The 19,014-nt window shown below is 48.6% G+C and overlaps 2 protein-coding genes across 6 annotated transcripts in view; both read right to left on the bottom strand.

Moving 5' to 3' along the window:
* The window catches only part of EHD4 (EH domain containing 4), a 91,731-nt gene extending 86,675 nt beyond the window's left edge, over positions 1 to 5,056 (bottom strand). For both annotated transcript variants that reach the window (XM_036445302.2, XM_036445293.2), the window contains exon 1: positions 4,703 to 5,056. In XM_036445302.2, coding sequence (XP_036301195.1) covers positions 4,703 to 4,938 — 236 coding nt within the window. In that variant the 5' untranslated portion in view covers positions 4,939 to 5,056. The remainder of the gene's footprint in view (positions 1 to 4,702) is intronic.
* A 6,919-nt stretch (positions 5,057 to 11,975) lies between these two features.
* PLA2G4E (phospholipase A2 group IVE) overlaps positions 11,976 to 19,014 on the bottom strand; it is a 39,015-nt gene continuing 31,976 nt past the window's right edge. For 3 of the 4 annotated variants that reach the window (XM_036445237.2, XM_045583588.1, XM_045583595.1), the window contains 5 exons: positions 18,780 to 18,887; positions 17,601 to 17,804; positions 16,636 to 16,802; positions 14,518 to 14,704; positions 11,976 to 14,074 (listed from right to left, as the gene is read on the bottom strand). In XM_036445237.2, coding sequence (XP_036301130.1) covers positions 13,713 to 14,074; positions 14,518 to 14,704; positions 16,636 to 16,802; positions 17,601 to 17,804; positions 18,780 to 18,887 — 1,028 coding nt within the window. In that variant the 3' untranslated portion in view covers positions 11,976 to 13,712. The remainder of the gene's footprint in view (positions 14,075 to 14,517; positions 14,705 to 16,635; positions 16,803 to 17,600; positions 17,805 to 18,779; positions 18,888 to 19,014) is intronic. The other variant, XM_045583584.1, reaches the window with a different exon arrangement.

The following is a 19,014-nucleotide window of genomic DNA, read 5'->3' as shown; positions in this document are numbered from 1 at the left end:
TTCAGAGTAAGTTTTAAAATCAGGATGTATGAGAACTCCAGCTTTGTTCTTTTTTTAAGATTGTTTTGGCTATTCTGGATGCCTCACATTTCTAAATGAATTTTAGGACAGGCCTGTCAATTTCTGTAAAGAAAGCAGTTGGAATTTTGGTTGGAATTGCACTTTGAGTAGTACTACTATTCTAAAAATGTAACATAGGATGTCTTTCCCTTTTTTAAGGTTTTCTTGAATTCTTATCAACTAAATTGTATAGTTATTTTATTTTTTTCTGGTTAGACAATCATATATTTTACAGAGTGATCCTCCTGATATTTCATGTAAAGTTGTATAGTGGTTTTTAAAAATATATATTTTATTGATTTTTTTACAGAGAGGAAGGGAGAGAGATAGAGAGTTAGAAACATCGACGAGAGAGAAACACTGGGGATGTGCTTGCAACCAACGCACGTGCCCTTGACCGGAAATTGAACCTAGGACCCCCCAGTTCACAGACCACGCAATATCCACTGAGCCAAACCAGTTTCAGCAAAGTTGTATAGTTTTAAATGTGCAAGTTTTACACTACTTTTATTAAATTTATTCCTAAGTATTTTATTCTTTCATATACTATTATAAATGGAGTTGCTTCTTAATTTCATTTTCAGATTATTCATTGCTAGTATATAGAAATACAATTAATTTTGTATATTGATCTTGTGTCCTGACACTTTGCTGAACTTATTTGTGAGTTTTAAGAGATTTTTAAAGGATATTCCTAAATCTTCAGAACTTTCTAAGATCATGTCCTCTATGAATAGAGATAATTTTACTTCTCTCCAACCTATAATACATACCTTCTATTTCTTTTTCTTACCTAACTGTCTTGGTCTCTGACCTTTTAAAGCCCATACAGTTTCTTGAATAACTTCTCTCTTTTCTCCTCATTAGAATTTTTTTTTTTTTTTTTTTTTTTTTTTTCTGGGAAAAGGGGACAGGGTGTAGGAGGAAGAAAGCAAGCCAGGCTTTTAAAAATCAAAAGTTGCAACTGTGTGGTTTGAACTGATTTTTGGTGAGCCTCGTATCCTCTCAGCGGAAATGTCTTCCTTCACAACACCTGGCCCAGGAATTTTCTGGGGGAAATCTCGGAAATCTGTTTTCCTTGGGTTTGGACACAAGCCTGGCTGAGCCCAACATCCACCCTTCCTTGGTTGTTGGAGCCTAAGATGTCATGGCCATTTTCTTTGTGCCCATCTCTTTTTCTCCCCTTTTTTCTTCGTTGCTGGTCAGAGGTAGAGACCAACAGTTCCTCTCATTGCATCTTCTGTCTTATGGGAGATGAAAACTGTCAGTGAGACAGTAGGCTTTTCAACTGCTCAGCTTCTACCCCAAAGAGACTTTGGCAAGTATCTGCATCACATCTGAAGTCTTCTTTCAGGACAGTTTTGTGATCCCTGTGAGGACCGTCCACCAAGTCTTTCCTTCAATTCGTCCTCTTCCTTGCATGTGGGCCCCTCCTGGTGATCTCATGCAGAAGTGAGGGTATTTTTCTTGACACTCAGATTCTTTATCCACCCCACCCAGGAGACCTTTTCATTACAACAAGCCACACACTTAATTTCCTTATTCCTGAAGAAGGTCATGGCTCACCATGTTTTAGCAGGGCTCCTAGTTCTTCCCAGTTATGGGGAAAAGGAGGGAGAGTAAGGTTCCATTACAAGGGTCTGGAATGGCCCTAGCCAGTTTGGTCAGTGGATAGAGCGTCAGCCTACAGACTGAAGTATCCGGGTTCAATTCAAGTCAAGGGCACATGCCTGGGTTGTAGGCTAGATATCAAGTAGGGGGCGTGCAGGAGACAGCCAATCAATGATTCTCTCTCATCATTGATGTTTCTATCTTTCTATCCCTCTCCCTTCCTCTCTAAAATCAATAAAAAAATATATTTAAAAAAAAGGAGTGGAATGCACACCAAAGGCCTTGCTAAATGGCTTTGCAACAAGTTAAGTGTCTCTCCATATCAGTGCAGGCTCCATTATCAGTGACCTCTTGGGATGTGCAGAAAGCCAGGTGAATATATAACTACGTAGATAGGTGCACCCCACAGCCAAGTATGAGCTTCTAGTGCCCAATGGCTGGAAGCAAACTACATAGGCACTGCCCAGCCTCAGAGACAAGGTAGCCATGGATGTTGGCAGCATCCAGGATGGTCAGCACCCTAGGCCAACCCCTCTGCTCCCAGTTACAGTGCAGGTCTCTAGAGGGTAGCTCCCTTTTGTTTGGGGCTTTCCTCCCAGAAACTAGATCTCTTCCTCTTAGCTTCACTCTGAAACCAAACTCAGGTCTCTGGTGCCTCAGCAAGCTTCCCACCACCCTGATTTCCTTCTAACTTCGCAGGTCCACTCTATGCCTGCCACCCAATGCCATAGTCACTTAGGCCAGGAGAGGTCTCAAGAGCAAGTGACTTTCTGATATGGTAACTCCCCCCTCATCCTGAGGCTGCACATGGCTCAGTGCCTACTGAGAAGTGCTCCGCTTGGATAGAATCTCCAAGTGTCAGGTCTCAAAATTCTTCTTAAAACTATGTTTGGCAATACCACAAAGCTCCTGCAAAACGATGAAGCAGAGAAGAGTGAGAAACACTAAAATGAATTTGTAAACTAAAAAAATATACAGATCAATTCATGCTCCTCTGAATTGTGCTCCCCTACTTCAGGCTTGCTTCTTATGCTGTCTACGGGAGCATAGTGAGCCGAATCACACCCAGGGGGATACCCTAATCACAAAGGGTATAATAAAGCCCTCGTGGCAGACGGGACTGCCCGGGGTGCTGTGAACATGCCACCATTAATGTCTGCGATTACTATAATTATAACAATGCCACTTCCTCATCCCGTATCTCCCGCTCTTGAACCACTTGAGTAATACTTCATTATCCCATATACTTAAAAATTTGTTTTTAAGACCTTAAATGTATTGTCTTATCATCTTTCAAAGTTCCAGTTACTATAATATTTCAATGGATCATTTTGAGCATCTGGGGTGACATATTTAATATTGCTTTCAACATATTATAAGCACCAAAAAAAGCAATTTAAAAATTATTTTCTTTAGTCTTGCTTCAAATTCAAGTTACTACCTAGAACAGCAATTTTCAACCTTTTTAAATCTAAAAGCACAAAACCAATTACTAAAATTTTGCGCACACCAAACAATACATTGTATTTTTTCCAATCTGACAAAAAATAAAAATAGGTATAATTTTCATTCATTCACACTAGACGGCTATTGTGCCAGCTGTTTTCATTTTTAATTTGACAATCTAAGGGAATAGAGGTCAGTGCCCCTGACTAGTCAGGTATTGCATGTTTTAAAAACTCTTATGCCACACCAGTTGAAAATCACTGGTCTGGAACTATATTTCAATATAGTATATTTGCTTGGCTGAATTCATTCATAGAATATCTGTAGGCCTGGACTGAACATATTTCCTGCAGTGACAGCTACTCTATTTGTGGGAACTATTTAGGATTCTGGAATGGAGAAAAAGAGAGCACTACTTAATAGCAATGGCATGCATCCAAATATAGATACAGTATTCTGAACACCTGTTGAACATCAACGATGAAGAAGCTGTTATAATTTCCAAAACCCTGGACCAGGCACTTTGTTTCAATTGACACAGGATTTAACCCAGGAAAACAAGTTTCCTCACCAAAGAATGGCAAGTCTTTATATGCCAGCTGCTGTAAGAAGTAAAATAGCCTCTTCAAAAGTCTGTTTCAATGTCAATTATTTCCCATCAGAAGTCAGTACCGAGGAGGCTGTATTATTGAACCTTCGGGCACGAACAGTAATTGTTTGCTTTTGGAGACGCAGAGGGCATGACAAATATTTTTAGTTGTCAAGGGTGACCAGGAAGAAATGACCCACCTAAGAAATGGAAACTAAGTATAGTAATATGACACTCCCTCTTAGTTCCAGTGGGTGCGGTGGTTTGCTACACGCAGCTTACTTCCTGCGGGAGGATAAAGGCAAGACTGTGCAAGAACTGAATGGAGGTGGCCTCTCTACCCTTAACCCTTACCCCCAACACTGGGTGTGTGTGTGTGGGGGGGGGGGAGTTGGCATGCGACCTCAAGGGAAGGGGTCATAGGCACTACGCTCTACTGTTGCCATTCATTCATTCATTCATTCAATAAATAGTTACGCTTTGGGTACTGTGTGAGAGACTGAACTCTCCAACGATGACTCAAAAGCCCTTCTGACACCCCACACCACTGCCCTCATTTCCAAGCACTAGGCCTCACTGGCTCCTCAAGATGCTGATTGTAGCCAGACGGCAGGACAAAGCTTGCCAGAGCAGCGCCTTTCCTCTCCAAGAACAAGGAAGGAGGCTTGAGGTCCGTGAGAACAGGTTCCCAGACCCTCCTGCCCGCGGGAGGGCCGCGGGCCCCGCTCCGGCGGTCGCGCTCCGGGGCGGGCGGGCAGGCGGGCCTGCGGTCACCGCGCTCTGACGCGGAACCCGAGGTCGCGGCGATGCCGGAGGGGGAAGCGGCGGCGAGGGGGTCCGCGAAAGGGGAAGTGGGCGCTGCCCGGACCCGAGGGCGGGGGCGGCGGGAGGCTGGCGGCTGCCGCGTGCGCCAGGGGGAGACCGCCTCCAGCCCGGTGGTGCGGGGCGGGGGTCCGGGAGGGGCTGCGGCGGGGCGGGCGGGGGTGGGGGTGTTACCTGATGAAGGTGGTCTTGCCCGTGCTGTACTGGCCCACCAGCAGGATCATGGGCTTGTTGTCGAAGTCGGCGTCCTCCAGCGCGGGCGAGTGGAACTCGTGGAAGCGGTACGCCTCCTCCAGCGGCAGCACCTTGCGCAGGTAGAGCGAGCGCAGGCCGCCCGTCACCGTCTGCACCGCGTCCGCGCCGCCCGAGCGCTCGCGCCCGGCCGCCTGCCGCCCCATCCAGCTGAACATCCTGCCGCGCGTCCCGAGCCCGCCGTCCGCGCCCGCGCCCCGCGCCGCCCGCTCCGCCCGGCGCCGCTGCCACGCCGCTGGGGTCTGACCCTCCGCGCTCGCGCTGGACTGCCCTGGCTGCGCTCTCCGCCGTGCGAGCTGGCCCCGCCTGGCGCCCTGGCAGCCAATCGCCGGACGCCACGTCACGAGCGCTCGTTCACTATTCAGAAGAGCTCCCTCAAGTCCTTCCTCATTGGGCCGCTGTCAGAGCCGGGGTGGAGGCGTCAGCCAATGGGGAGGAGGCCTTAATGAATTACCGATGACGGAGTCCGTGTGGAGCACCGGGGCGGGTAGGAGGATGCCCCTCCGGCCGAGTGACGCAGACCCGGCATCCAAGGGGCCTTCGGAGTCGCCCGGTCTCCGCGTCTGGCCAGGGGGCGCTGGCTTCCGGGCAAAGCTGAGCTGGCAAAGTCCCCCCAGAAAACACACACGAAACGCACACAAAACAAACAAATAAACAAACAAACAAACAAACCCGTGAGCCCCTGGAGGCTCCTTAGTCTCCTGCAATGTTCATTCATTTTCCCCTCCCTCCCCCCCTTAGACATCGATACTGGAGACGAAAGTTCAGAAAGTTGACCGGCAGGTTCTTTCCACCCGCTGATAGGTTATTATGACCTTTGTTTTATTGCTGGAGACCTGGACTCACGGACGTAATGGACAACATCTTAAGTAGGGGAAGCAGCCTTCAGTCTGCTTGAACATGCTGCTCTTACTTTCACAAGCTGCCTCCTCTAAATTCTGGATCAGTTGAAGGCCCTTCGTTTTTCTTTATTTGATCCTCTGTAAAATTGAAGATTTAGTCATCCACCTCATGAATTACCAATTCCCACATACTGACATGTTACCTCCCAGCTGTCTCCTTTTCAAGTTAAAGAAAACAACATTTACCTAAATTAAAACTGAAGAAATAATTAGCCATCACTTTTGGGGTCCTAGGTTACAGTTTTTGAATATTTCTCAATTGTTTTTAGAGTATTTCTCAAGCATGATCCATGGGCCCACCTGCATAAGAACAACCCGGGGTGCTTGTTAAAGTGCAGATGTGTGGTCCTCAAGCCAGACCTGCTGTGTTAAAAAATACTGAGTAGGGATGGAGCTCAACAAGTGCCCCAGGTGATTCTGATGTGCCCTAAGTTTGTGAAAATATGATGCACAACAGTACTCCTCAAACTTGATAGAAATGCAGATTCTGATTCAGTGGGTATGGGGTGGGACCCAGAACTTCCCATTTCTAATAAGTTCCCAGGTGTTGCCAAAGTTGCTTGTCCGTGGACCATACTTTGAGCACCATGGCTGTGGTGAAGAGAGAACAGGACTTGGCACCAAAAGACCTGGGCTTGAATCCTGATCATATAAATTACGTATGGCTCTGTGACCTTAAATGCAATGAGTTATCATTCTGCCTCAGTTTCCTTGTTTGTAAAATGGGAACTCTTTTGGAGCTGTTGTGTGAATTAAATATTTAGAGGAAGTTATATGTAAGCACGGAAGGAAAAAGAAAGCCACGAAAAAATGAAATTAGATATTGGTCTCATGTCAAAATAAAACGAAGATTGAAATGGAAAAATAAAATGAAAAGCATAGAACTACTAGAGAAAGGTACAGGTGAAGATTTATAAAATTTTAGAAGGGAAAATTCTAAACAAAGCCAAAGACAGAAATTATGAAAGAAAAGGTTGGTAGATTTGTCAACAAAAGGTAAAAGCTTCAGCACTAACCGGTTGCTCAGTGGTTAGAGCGCCAGCCCTCAGACTGAAGGGTAGTGGATTTGATTCTGGTGAAGGGCATGTACTATAATTATAGGTTAGATCCGTGGCCCCCATTGGGGCGCGAGTATGAGGCAACCAATCGAGGTATCTCTCTATCTCTCTGTCTCTCCCCCTCCCTTCCACTCTCTAAAAATTAATAGAAAATTAAAATTTTATGGGAAAAAATCCTTGGGTGAGGATTAACAACAAAAAAGTAAAAGCTTCAATGTATTTAAAAACATACATTAAAAAAAACCCGTATAAAAATACTCTAACCATATGATGCAGAAATTGTGTTTCTTGGTACTTATCCAAATGAGTTTAAAAGTGAACACAGACAATTGCTATGGAAAAAAAAGTATGGTGGTCCCTCAAAAAATTAAAAATAGAACTACTATATGATCTAGCAATCCCACCTTTGGGTATATATCCAAAAGACTTGAAAGGAGGGTGTCTAAGAGATATTGTACGTCATGTTCATAGCAGCACTATTCACAATAGTCAAGAGGTGAGAGCAGCCACGGCCCCTTGATGTATGAATGGATAAACAAAATGTGACATTATACAATGAAATATTATTCAGCCTTAAAAAGTAAGGAAATCCTGTCACATGCTACAATCTAGATCTTGAGAATATTATGCTAAGTATAATAAGCCAGTCACAAAAAGACATAGAGTGTGTGATTCCACTTACATGAGGTACCTAAAGTAATCAAATTCATAGAAACAGCGAGCAAAATGGTAGTTACCAGGGGCTGGGAGGAGTGTGAAATGGGAACTTGTGTTTAATGGGTGTAGAGTTTCAGTTTTGCAAAATGAAAAATTCTGGAGATCTGTTGCACAACAATGTGAATATACAAGTAGTCAACACTACTACGCTATACTCTTAAAAATGGTTAAGATGCTAAATTTTGTTAGGTATTTTTATCACAATTTTTTTTTTTTTAAAATGAATGTATAGGATTTTTGTACTTTTGTAAAAAAATTTAAAGTATCCAATGAGGAGATGAGGATAAACCCCCAAATAATAATGATCTCTGACTTTTGGAATGATAACTGATTTTAGTTTCCTTCTTTATGTGCTTTTGCATTTTTTGATTTTTACACAATAATCATATTCTTGTTTTACAATCAGAAACATTTTTTATTGCCCTTAATCCTAAAAGAAAGGAAGGAAGAAAGAGAAAGAAAGACTTGAAGGAGCCTGGCCCATGGGATACACCATCGTGTCTTGTCTTCCTTCTCTGTCTTCTTACAGCCAGTAGTCTTTCTTATTCTTGTTCTGCCCTCGGGGAGTGGGAGAGTGACTGATTCTCCCCACAGTCACTATCTTGCGCCATTTGCAAGTTGTGATAGTCTTCAGGTTTTCTTTCTTCAGACTAAACAATCCCAATCTCTGTCACTTTTTAAATTTGAATTCAGTTGTTTTTCAGGTTAAATCATATTATAGACCATTTATTCTATAGGAAGTGCTATTGGTGCCTGGAAATTTGTTGTATTGAATAATTCTTTAAAAAAATTTTTTTTATTGATTTCAGAGAGGAAGGGAGAGGGAGAGAGAGAGAAAACATTAATGATGGGAGAAATCATCGATTGGCTGCCTTCCACACATCCTTCACGGAGCCCAAAACCCGGGCATATGCTCTGACTGGGAATGGAACAGTGACATCCTGGTTCATAGGTCGATGCTCAACCTCTGAGCCATGCCGGCCAGGCTATATGGAATAATTCTTAAAATAAGTAACTGGGTAATAAGACACAACTTTCTTTGCTATAGGAATATTATAATTGTAATCCTTGTGGAAGTCCCCTCCCCACCTTCACCTTGGTAATTTGCTGGTCACAAGGTTTGCTCTAGATTATGTCTAGTGTCGTACTCGGATCTCTTTAAGTTCCAGAATGGTTAAAGGCCTGGGAGACTTGTGATGAGGAGATTCGAGAAAGTATTTTGGCCTGGGAAGAGCCCCCTTCACTCTCAGACACATCTTTTCTTTTTCTGTGGCAACTTACCCAGGTTACTGCTGCTACTTGGAGATGTAGCCTTTAGGAAGTGCAGGTGGCAATGTCTATCTAGTAGGTACTTGCAGCAAGATTGCCAATTGTCTATAAATCATCCTTTGTCAGTAATAGAACTGATTTTTAGCTGAAGATGTTGCAAAACAGGTAAAAAAAAAAAATTTCTAGTCTTTCTCCTATTATGTGATCATGAGACTACATTCTGGTTGCTTTGTTACCTGAAGTATATGTGGGAGTTGCAGGAAGTCTCCTTTAAAGAGAAAAAAGTTCAGCCTGGCCAGTGTTGCTCAGTGGTTGAGCATTGACCTATGAACCTGGAGATCACAGTTAGATTCCCGGTCAGGGCACATGCCTGCATTGGAGGCTAGATCCCCAGAAGGGGACATGCAGGAGGCAGCTTATCAATGATTCTCATCGTTGATGTTCCTCTCTCTCTCTCCCCTCCTCTCTGAAATCAATAAGAAACAAAACAAAACACACCCCACCTATATTTTTTTAAAAGTTCAATCTTTCTTTTCCCTTCTTCCTTCCTGTAGCCTGGAATATAACTATACAAGGGATGGTAAGTCAGAGAGCTGGAAGGAGCAGGATCCCTGAAGAATCTATGAAGTGCCACGCCAGCCCCGGGCTGCCTCCCTGAGGGTTTCTTTGACATAAACGCATTTAAGCCACTTTAGTCAGGTCCTCATTCGAGATTAAAGTAATTCCCAACTAACACTGGAAATGGAGTCTGTGGTAATAAAACCTAAAACGTGACATTCACTTAGTGGAAGAGGAGCAAGGTCAACTTTAAGGATACATCTATTGCCACGTGAGGTTTAAAACTTGGCCACACATTTTGTCTATATGCCTCCTTTCAAGAGATGGAATCTTTGTGCCCTCCCCTTAAATCTAGGCTGGCTTGTGAACGCTTCTGCCCACAGAGGACGTGGCGCTACGCGGCGTCTGAGGCTAGGTCCTAATGCTCCCTGCACCTGCCACCGTGCCACTCACGCTTGGAGCCCTGAGCGGCCATTTAAGAAGACCGGCTATGCCGAGACCACTGCGCTGGGGAGGCCACAGGAAGGGGCTGTGACAGGCTGTCAATCAGGCTCAGCCTGCTCTTCATCCTCCCCCCCAGCCTTTCCAGCCCAGGCACCAGATGTGTGAATGAAGTAGCCATCTCCTCAGTGGATCCTTCAGCCTTATCTGTTCTAGATCCCAGCCCCCTTCCCCCGAGCAGCTTAAGTCGTTTGAGCTGAAGCCCCACACACGGAGCAGATAAGAGTTGTCCTTGCTGTGCCCTTTCCGAATTCCTGCCCCACAGAGCCTGTGGGCATAATCAAATGGTGGGGTTCTTTCTGTCTTTATACTTTGGGGGTTTGAGGCTCACCAACAGATAACTGGAACAGCTAGTAATTCTTACTATCTTGTTAAGATTAAAGTTTAGGTTTCTTTCACAGAAAAGAAGTCCAGAGCTAGGCAGACCAGACTGGTTTGGTGTTTCAGTCAGCAAAGGCTCAGACACTCTGCTGCCCGGAATGTGGACAGAAAGGATGGCGCTGCAGCAGCCATAATGAGCCAGAAGGCAAACTCGAGGGTGGCAGCTGAAATGAGCCTGGGTCTTTGATAAGAAATACATACAGAGGCAATGCTAACTGGTATAGAATTTGATCACATGGATCAAAAACTTAGGAAATCAGTTTGGCTAGAGTTAAAGGTTTCAGAGTTTTCAAAATAGAAACAAACTCTGAAAGTTGAAGTCCTGGGTGTATATGAGATTGCTTCAGGAGAGCATAAAGTGAGAAGACAGGAGAGCTAAGGAGAGAACCTCCAGGAATACCAGCATTTAAAGGAGAACCGGGAGGTGAGGCCCGGGGAAGGCCTTGAAAGTGGGAAGAAATCTAAGACAGAAGGTATCCAGCAAACCTGGCTCCTTCCACCCTGGCCGGTTTGCCGCAGTGGATAGAGCATCGGTCCTCAGACTAAAGGGTCCCGGACAAGGGCACCTATCTCCGTTGCAGGTTCGATCCCTGGACCCGCTCAGGACATGTGCAGGAAGCAACCAATCGATGTGTCTCTCTCTCATCGATGTTTCTTTTTCACTGTTTCTCCCCCACCTACCACCCTGTCTAAATATCAATGGAAAAAATATCCTTGGGTGAGGATTAACAACAAAACCAATGGGAAAAACAAAACACCTGGCCCCTTCCTTCTAGGGCTGGGTTGGCAGCCCCTAGCATATGCCCTTGGGTGCACAGCTAATATGGAACTTGCTCTTTGCATTGCAAGGCTCTGTTTCCGTGTGGGCCTCCTACTTGGGAGCAGAAGGAAACTCCTTGAAGTGTGGGGCCAATTGTTAATCCTTTTCATTGTCCCAGTGCCTACAACAGTGACTGGCACAGAATGGGGAGGCAATAAATATTTGCGAGCAGAGCGGAATTGAACTGCTGTTGGCCAGGAAGTCATGGGAAGGGAGGGTTTCAGGAAGGAGGGAGTGGTCAGCAACGCCAAATGCTGCGATCAAGTAAGTAAGATAAGGCCTGTGAACGCCATATAACCCAGTGTATGTGGGAACCAGGAGGACACTGGTGACCTTGGGGAGACGTGTTTTCAGGGCACCTCTGCTGTGGGACAGGGAGCCTGGGCGCATGGCAGTGTGGTAGGCTGGCTGCTTTCCTGGGAAGGAAAGAAGAGATGGCCACGAGGGACCCTGGGGGGAGGGGGAGAGAGGAATTTCATTTAACTTTTCTATTTAATCATGTTGCAGGCGAAGATCAGGGAACCCGGGGACGGAGCCTGACTCATTTCCCTGCTCTGTAACACCGCCAGCATTGTTTTAGAAGCTAAGTCACTCTTCATTTAAACTCTCAAATCCGTAGAAAAGTCTTACGATTTCTCCCTCAACCCAAAGCTACGCCCCTGAAAAGTAGAGGCTGTTTACTGGCTGCGACCACCTTGTGCTAAGGAATCGCTCAGCTGTTGCTGCTGCCTCTTCCTTCCTCTCCATCAACACTTCCTGAAAGCCATCGGAGCTTCAGGCAGCGCGGGTCAGCAAGAACTGGTGGCTGACACAGCTTCATAGAAAGAGGAGCACCCAGCCCAGGAAGGCGGGAGAAGAGGGCGAAGCCCGGGAGAGGGGGCGTGGGGCGGAAATGTCATTCTCACACCTCTGGCTGTGGCCCGGCGGGAATGAGGGCAGGAGTGAAGTATGTTGTACAGCATCAGATAACGAAAGCGGATGAGTCAACAGCACTTGCCCACATGGCCATTTTATTCCGTGTTCAGGTAATACAGTGGTTTTAGAAACCTCACTCTTCCTACTTTGAAGAATGCCAGGCAGGCCTACCTTGACCTGACAACAAACAGGTCTCGCCGGATGGCTCACTCTGGTGATTTAAGGAGTGCCTGTTGGTTGCAGATGGGAGGAAAAGATGTCAGAGTGGAGGCCACGGGCCGCCGTGGTGGAGGGAAAGGGCTGCGCCAGGGGTTAGCATTATCCTAACTGGGGAGGGGCCAGGTTTGCGAGTCCAGGAGCCTCGTTCATCGGTGGCACAGGGGCGTCGATTGTTGATGCTTTCCAGGCTGGTGGGAAAGTTTGGCATAAGTCCACACCTCCCACACTTCAATACGCATAGGCATCGCCAGGGGGTGGGCATCTGGGCACGGAGAGGAGCTGGGAGTCTCCTCAAAATGTAGATTGATTCGGTGTGGCTGGGGCAGGGCCTGAGACTCCGGATGTCCAGCCAGCGTTTCCCACCACACCTTGAGCAGCAAAGATGTGAACAGGAAGCCAGGTTTTCTAAACTTCTAGTACCTGTCACCACTTGTTCCCCAGCAACTGAAGGATTGCTAGGGAGCACGGTGACTCAGAGTGAGGACACGTCTTCCAGGTCAGCAGGGCTCTGTGCAGACCACAAGCCTTTCCGGTCACACGTTCTACCCGCCTGGCATCTCCGTGGCTCCCGTTACACATTGTCTAAGCCCCCATTCTCGTGGGAGACCTGGACTCTCTGATTTGACTTCTGTGTCCCAGGGTTTTCCCAGCAATTCACCTGAAACAGTCGCCACAGAGGCCTTTTCTTCGCGGCTAGCCTAGTCCTTCTTCGTTTTGCTCCCTCAGGTTGACTGGAAAAGCGGAGATGGGCCTGCCATGGTGCATTTGTGATAAATAAGAGGAATCCCGTTCAGAAATAAATAACCCGTCTGGGGACCAGCGGGGAGGGTGCGAAGACAGCGGAAAGTGCTCCTGGAGCAGGTTGGGCAGCGAGCGTTGCTTCTCAGAGGGGGTGGCACTGGGCAGCATTGCCCACCCGAGGCCTGGCTCCTTTCACCTGCCTCAGTGCCCCTGAGCCACATCCCAGTTCTTATGCCATGAATCTGCATTGCAGACCTGGGCTTCACCTGGCATTTCATTGGAGCTGAGCGCTCAGAGAGGGCTGTCCGCTCGGGATCACAGGAGTCACCAGTCCTGGGGCTCTGAGTGGCTATGGAGGGGCTGCTGAAACCTGTCACTTGTTTGGCTTTGTTGCTGAAAAGACCGGGATGTCTCTAGTAACCCATCTCGATCTTCTAGAATCACCCTCCCTGTTAATATCCTGATTAATAAAAATAAAATATAGTTACCTACGAAATTCACAAGAATGTAGTTGCCTTAAATTTTAAAAAGTGCTTTCTTTCCAGAGGACGCAGAGTGCTTCTCAGGTCCTCAGTGCATCCCCATGGTCCTCCGTGCCGGGAGGTGGGGAGAAGCAAAAGGAGTGGGGGGCTCTGAGCTCCAGCCCGGAGTCTGAGGTTTCTGGGGAACCAGCCTCCTTCTCAGACATGGCTTCTATTCTCTGCACTCTAGGCATGTGTGGGAGCCTCTGGCTACTGGACCCTGAGAAAACTCCAGTGGGTACAAAACCCCAATACATGCCTTGTTATTTTCCTGTGGTCTCTCTCGCTCTCTTTCTCTCTCCCTCAGTCTCTCTCCACCTTTTCAAACATTTATTTTTTTGATAGAAGGTCCAGGCCAGCCTGCCTGCAGCCCTTGCCAGGGAGCCCAGCTGGCTGTGTGAGCTGGTCAGCCCTGCTGGGCCCCACGCCTGGGATGGTGGAAGCAGACACAGGGTCCACGCAGCTCCCTGGGGCCGAGGGACGCTGGCTTTTCAGGAGTTTCTTCTTCTCCACCGCCATCCGCAAGGCCTGGAGGAGCTGGTCTTTGTTGTTCAGGATGTTGTACTCGCAGAGATTCACCAGCTTGTCGAAGGCGGCCTCCGTGTACGTCAGTTCCTTGGTGGCGTAGGGAGTTTTGGGGCCGTAAATGTCCACCTGGCCCTTCTCCAGCTCCTCGGGGCTCCGCTCCACACCTGGAGGCAGCAGAAGGACTCGCTATAGACTCTCACTATGTTAGCTTGCAATGACTTGTGTCCTACCTCTCCCCCAGCCCATCTCTGCATGCACGGGCACACACACACACACACACACACACACCCCTGCAAGCTCCAGGGCAGGGACACAGCTTGCTCACCTTAGGATTGCCCTAGCATGAACACAGTGCAACAAGCATAGCTGGATCTCAATAAGTGCTGAGTGACTGAGTTTGAGAGTAAAGTTTGACACTGCCAGCTCATGGAGGGAAGTGTCTTTTCTTTCTTGCCAAACCAAGATTGGCTCAGACTGGCGCTAAGCCGGGCTTCCTGTTAGTGCTATTAGAAGACGGCGTACGTCTGAAGACAGGAGCTCCAGTGCCAGGCCCGGGGGCGGGGGGGGGGGGGGGGGGGGAGAGAAACAGAGCTCCTGGGCAGCTTACCTGGGGCCTTGTACTTCTGGAAGGTGTCGCTGATGAGCGGGAAGAAAAGCACGATGGGGGCGTCAGGCTCCTGGGCCTTCTCCATCAGATAGCACTCCTTGAGATTGCTGTTCCCCTCCTCCTGGATGTCATACTCGGGGAAGGGGATGTTCTGCACGGTGCAGTACTCACAGGTCTGTTTCATCGGCTAGGGTAGCACAGGGGGACATGTTTGAGTGTTAGGAGGGGGTGGAGGTAGATGAAAAGCACAGAGCTCTTAGATCCAGCCTCCTGATTCCCCGCTAACCACAACTGCTTGGCCTATTTGTGCTATTTTTAGAACACAGCCAGGTCAGAACAAAGGGGCTGAGGCAATAGGTTGGTGTGTGTCTAACTGCAAGCTCCTTCCCCACGTAACATGGACAGAAGCCCCTTCCATGATGCTTCACCCAAACAGACCCGGGCAGACGTGGGTGGTGGCCTGAGGGTGACGAGCTGAGCCATGGACAGCCATGACTGGCAGGCTCCTGGGGGACAAGTATGGGCTTCGAACCGACAGAGTGAGCATCACAGGGCTGCCAAGGACTCTGAGGGGCGTCTTTGTGAATGTGATGTAACAGGAAGAGCAGGAGATGTAGAGCATCAGAATCCCCTCAGAGTGTCCCCCTCTTCCGTGCTCACTGGCTGTGGGACCCTAAGCAAGCACTTCCCCTCTCTGTGCCTCGTTTGCTCGGCTACAACATGGGAACAACAGCAGCTGTGCCATCTACTCAAAGAGCTGGTGTAGCCCTAACCGGTTTGGCTCAGTGGATGGAGCGTTGGCCTGTGGACTGAAGGGTCCCAGGTTCGATTCCGGTCAAGGGCATGTACATTGGTTGCGGGCACATCTCCAGTGGGGTGGTGTGCAAGAGGCAGCTGACCGATGCTTCTCTTTCATTGCTGTTTCTAACTCCCTATCCCTCTCCCTTCCTCCCTGTAAAAGATCAAAAAATATATATTTTTAAAAGTGAGCTGGTGTAAGGATCAAGTGAGAGCGTCTGTAGGAAAGGGCATTGCCACTCATTTACAAACTTAGGTCATTATCACAGTCATAAACCTACTTACACTTTTCTGGCTTTAGGATAGGACTATATTAAAGTAGGCCCCAAATCAGCTTCTTTCCCTTAAAAGGCCAGAACATTTTAAAAAGTAAATTAAAAAAAAAACCCTCCTCTGGTCCTAGTTCTTTAGTATAATTACATGAGGGTCTGATTCCCTGGGAGAAGGACATTACAAGCTCTTGAAGTGGTATAAAACTTTAGAACTGACTGGTTCTATTAAGGTGAGGACTGAGGAAAAGTTTTCCATTGATTAAAATAATTTTTAATGTTTTTTTAAAAATTGATTTCAGAGAGAGAGAGAGAGAGAGAGAGAGAGAGAGAGAGAGAGAGAGAGATAAGAGTGAGGGAGAGATAGAAACATCAATGGTAACAAATAATCATCAGTCAGTTGTTTCCCGCACCCTCCCTCTCTCCCACCCCCACCCCTTATCAGGGATCAGGCCCAAAACCCAGGCATGTGCCCAGACCAGGAAATGGAACAGGGACCTTCTGGTTAATGGGTTGTTGCTCAACCACTGAGTCACACCAGCCAGGTTCCACTGACTTTTAGAGAGAGTGGAAGGGAGCAGGGAGGGGGAAAGGAGTGGGGAGAGAGAGAGAGAGAGAGAGAGAGATCAACGTGAGAGACACATCGATTGGCTACCTCCCACTTGAGCCCCAACTGGAGCCAGGGATTGAACCTGCAACTGAGGTATATGCCCTTGATCAAGAATCAAACCCAAGACCATTGGGCCTCTGAGCCAATGCTCTAATCACTGAGCAACCCAACCAGGGCTATTTAAAGTTATTTTTTAAAACTTTTTTTTTCAGCCAAAGAACACTCAGATGCAAGAATTGGAATTAGCTCAGGGAGTCTTCCCAAAGCCCTGGGCGGGGGCGGGAATGTGGGGGTGGGCACTGCGTGTGAAAGCAGGTGGCTGCCCCTGAGGTTTGCATGGCTCCCTTCAGAGCACACTTTGCAGCTTGAGTTTCTGTGAAGCCGTCTTGGCTCACGCCTGGCCTGTGTCAGAAGAGGAGAGCCTCTCGTTGCCACACTTGCCTTTGTCTGGGATCCGGCACAATAATTGAGATGGATGATGAGGTCGGCTTTTCTCTCTGGCCTGAGGAGGGGTGGGTAGCTGGAGTTGACAAAGAACGCAGTGTCCAGCAGACACAAGTGGTTCACGGTCTGCGTCAGCTGGTTTGGGAAGCTGTCAAGCACAGTGTCTGAAACCCAAGGCTTCCAGTTATCATCACACCCGCCACCCTGGCCTCAGCAGGTGGGCAGGGTCCCTGGGAGAGATGGAGGGACTGCCTGTCCGGGGTGCCCAGCTGAGTGGGTGACCCTCTGGGCTGATGAGGAACAGCATTATCTTGGGGTTTAACAAGTCTTTTATGGCATCGGCACGGAACACCCACTATGACTCAGCCACAGGGCTTGTGGGGGAGCAGGGGCATAAGGCGATCTATCATTTGGTACAAACTCGGGGCCCAGAGCCAGTGGCCCTTTCTGCCCCATCAGTGAGGGCAAGGATTATGGGGCCAGGCCCAAGTAGTCATGGCTAGATAAGATACTAACGGTGGTGGGACTACCTCAGAGCCATACTGTGGTGGGGAGGAGGCACTGAGCTGAAGCTGCAAGACCCAAGTCTAAGGCCTGGCTCTGCTGCTTCCCACTTGGGGGTTCCTGAGCTGGGCCATCCCTGCCCAACTCAAGATGGCACCGTTCACAGGAAGAGGTGCCCTCAGAGCACAGCGACAGCACGTCAGGGCCCACGTTTTCCCCTCTGTGAAATGGGCCAACTTCTGCTGGCGGGGGTTGTTGTACAGTCAATGAACCAACTATGTATACCACTCTACCCGCTGTTCGAGACTTCCCCCAGGAATACACCTCCCCCAGGAGTCTGCCACACGCCTTCACAAACATGCTCTGAGGAGTCTCTGCGTCCTATCTCTGTGGCAGCCTCAACATCCACTTCTCCTTCCTCCTCAACGAGGCAGGCCTCCCGTGGCAGGCCGGGGTACCTTTCCACTTGGAGAACTGGCCGTTCTGGAGGTAGTCGGTGTGCGGCTGCAGCCCCAGCAGGAAGTTGTGGAACTCAGACACGAAGGACCGATAGGTGAGGATGTTGCGGAAAGTGTTGGAGAGCCAGGACCCTGGGATCACTACCGACGTGTCCAGGGCCTTGGGGTCACATTTGGGGATTTCAGGAAGGATCGGCTCTTCCTCTGCAGGGGAGGGGGATGGAGAGCAGGTCACCAGAGGTGGGGTCCCCAGGTGGAGCCCTGCATGGTGGCCCAGCACCCAGGGGTGAGCCACTGTAAGTGCTGTTCACAGCTTCTTGCCTCATTCTCGAGGCCCTGGCATCGGAGCTGGAGTGCCCAGGTGAGACAAACTAGGGGTGGGGGAGGAAGATGACAGGTAAGGAGGGGATCCAGAGAGGATGGTCTAGACTAGGGGTGTCGAACTTAATCAGAGAAGGGGCCAAAATCTAAAATCCAGCCTAAATCGCGGGCCGAATGGTTTACTGAACAGTCATAAACTGTCATTGTGATGGAAACGCAGCGGAGTGCAGTGATGACAGCGCGGTGGGGGCCACATTGCAAGGCCTGGCGGGACGGATTTGGCCCGCGGGCCTTGTGTTTGACACATGTGGTCTAGACTAATCAGTGTTTCCCAAAGTGTGGTACGTGTACCCGCAGGGGCACGGGAAGAGTTTGGTGGGGGTACGCGTTGCACCAGAGTTTGGTGGGGATATGCACTGCACAGTGCTCAACTGCGCCTAATTCTACATTCTCATGAGCACGAGGGGTACTCAGCGTTACGAAAATTATAGGAGGGGTACACATATGTCAAAGGTTTGGGAAACACTGGCTAGGTTAATAACCCTTAACTGTGCGCACAGATCCCTTTCCCCTTCAGCTCTCTGGGTGCCACACACTACACAGTGGCTCCATTTCCTCGGCCGCCTATAGCTGGCCCCCGGGGGCTGTGGCTGGGCCTCAGTGCATATGTCTTCACCTACAATTACCCTCCCTTCCAGGCAGGGAAGCCCCTCTAGGCCTAGCTGCCTTCCGATGTTTGTGGGCCGCAGAGTTGGTGTTAAAACATGCGGCAGGTCCGCCAGGCCTCAGTTTGTGACCCACTACCCTCCACGCCCCCTCCCATTAGCCAACCAAGAGGGAAAGCAGTGCGTCACCCACCGATGTCTTGCACTTTCTCCCTTGTCCACCTGTGGAGAAACTCTTCCGAGTTTCGGGCAAAATTCCAGGCATCGAGCAAGTTCACGGAGAAGATGCTGCTCCACAAACCTAGGGAGCAGGGCCAGCGGTGAGCAGCTCTGCCCGAGAGCTCCCGGCCTCTCCCAAACGCTGGCTAATTCTGCCTTGGCCTCGATCCCCTCTCCAGGTCAGGCTGCTTGGAGGCTGGGGCAGACTT

The sequence above is a fragment of the Pipistrellus kuhlii genome, unplaced genomic scaffold, assembly GCF_014108245.1.
Source record: "Pipistrellus kuhlii isolate mPipKuh1 unplaced genomic scaffold, mPipKuh1.p scaffold_m20_p_1, whole genome shotgun sequence".
Taxonomy (NCBI): Eukaryota; Metazoa; Chordata; class Mammalia; order Chiroptera; family Vespertilionidae; genus Pipistrellus; species Pipistrellus kuhlii.
This window is presented reverse-complemented; position numbering and strand designations above follow the sequence as displayed.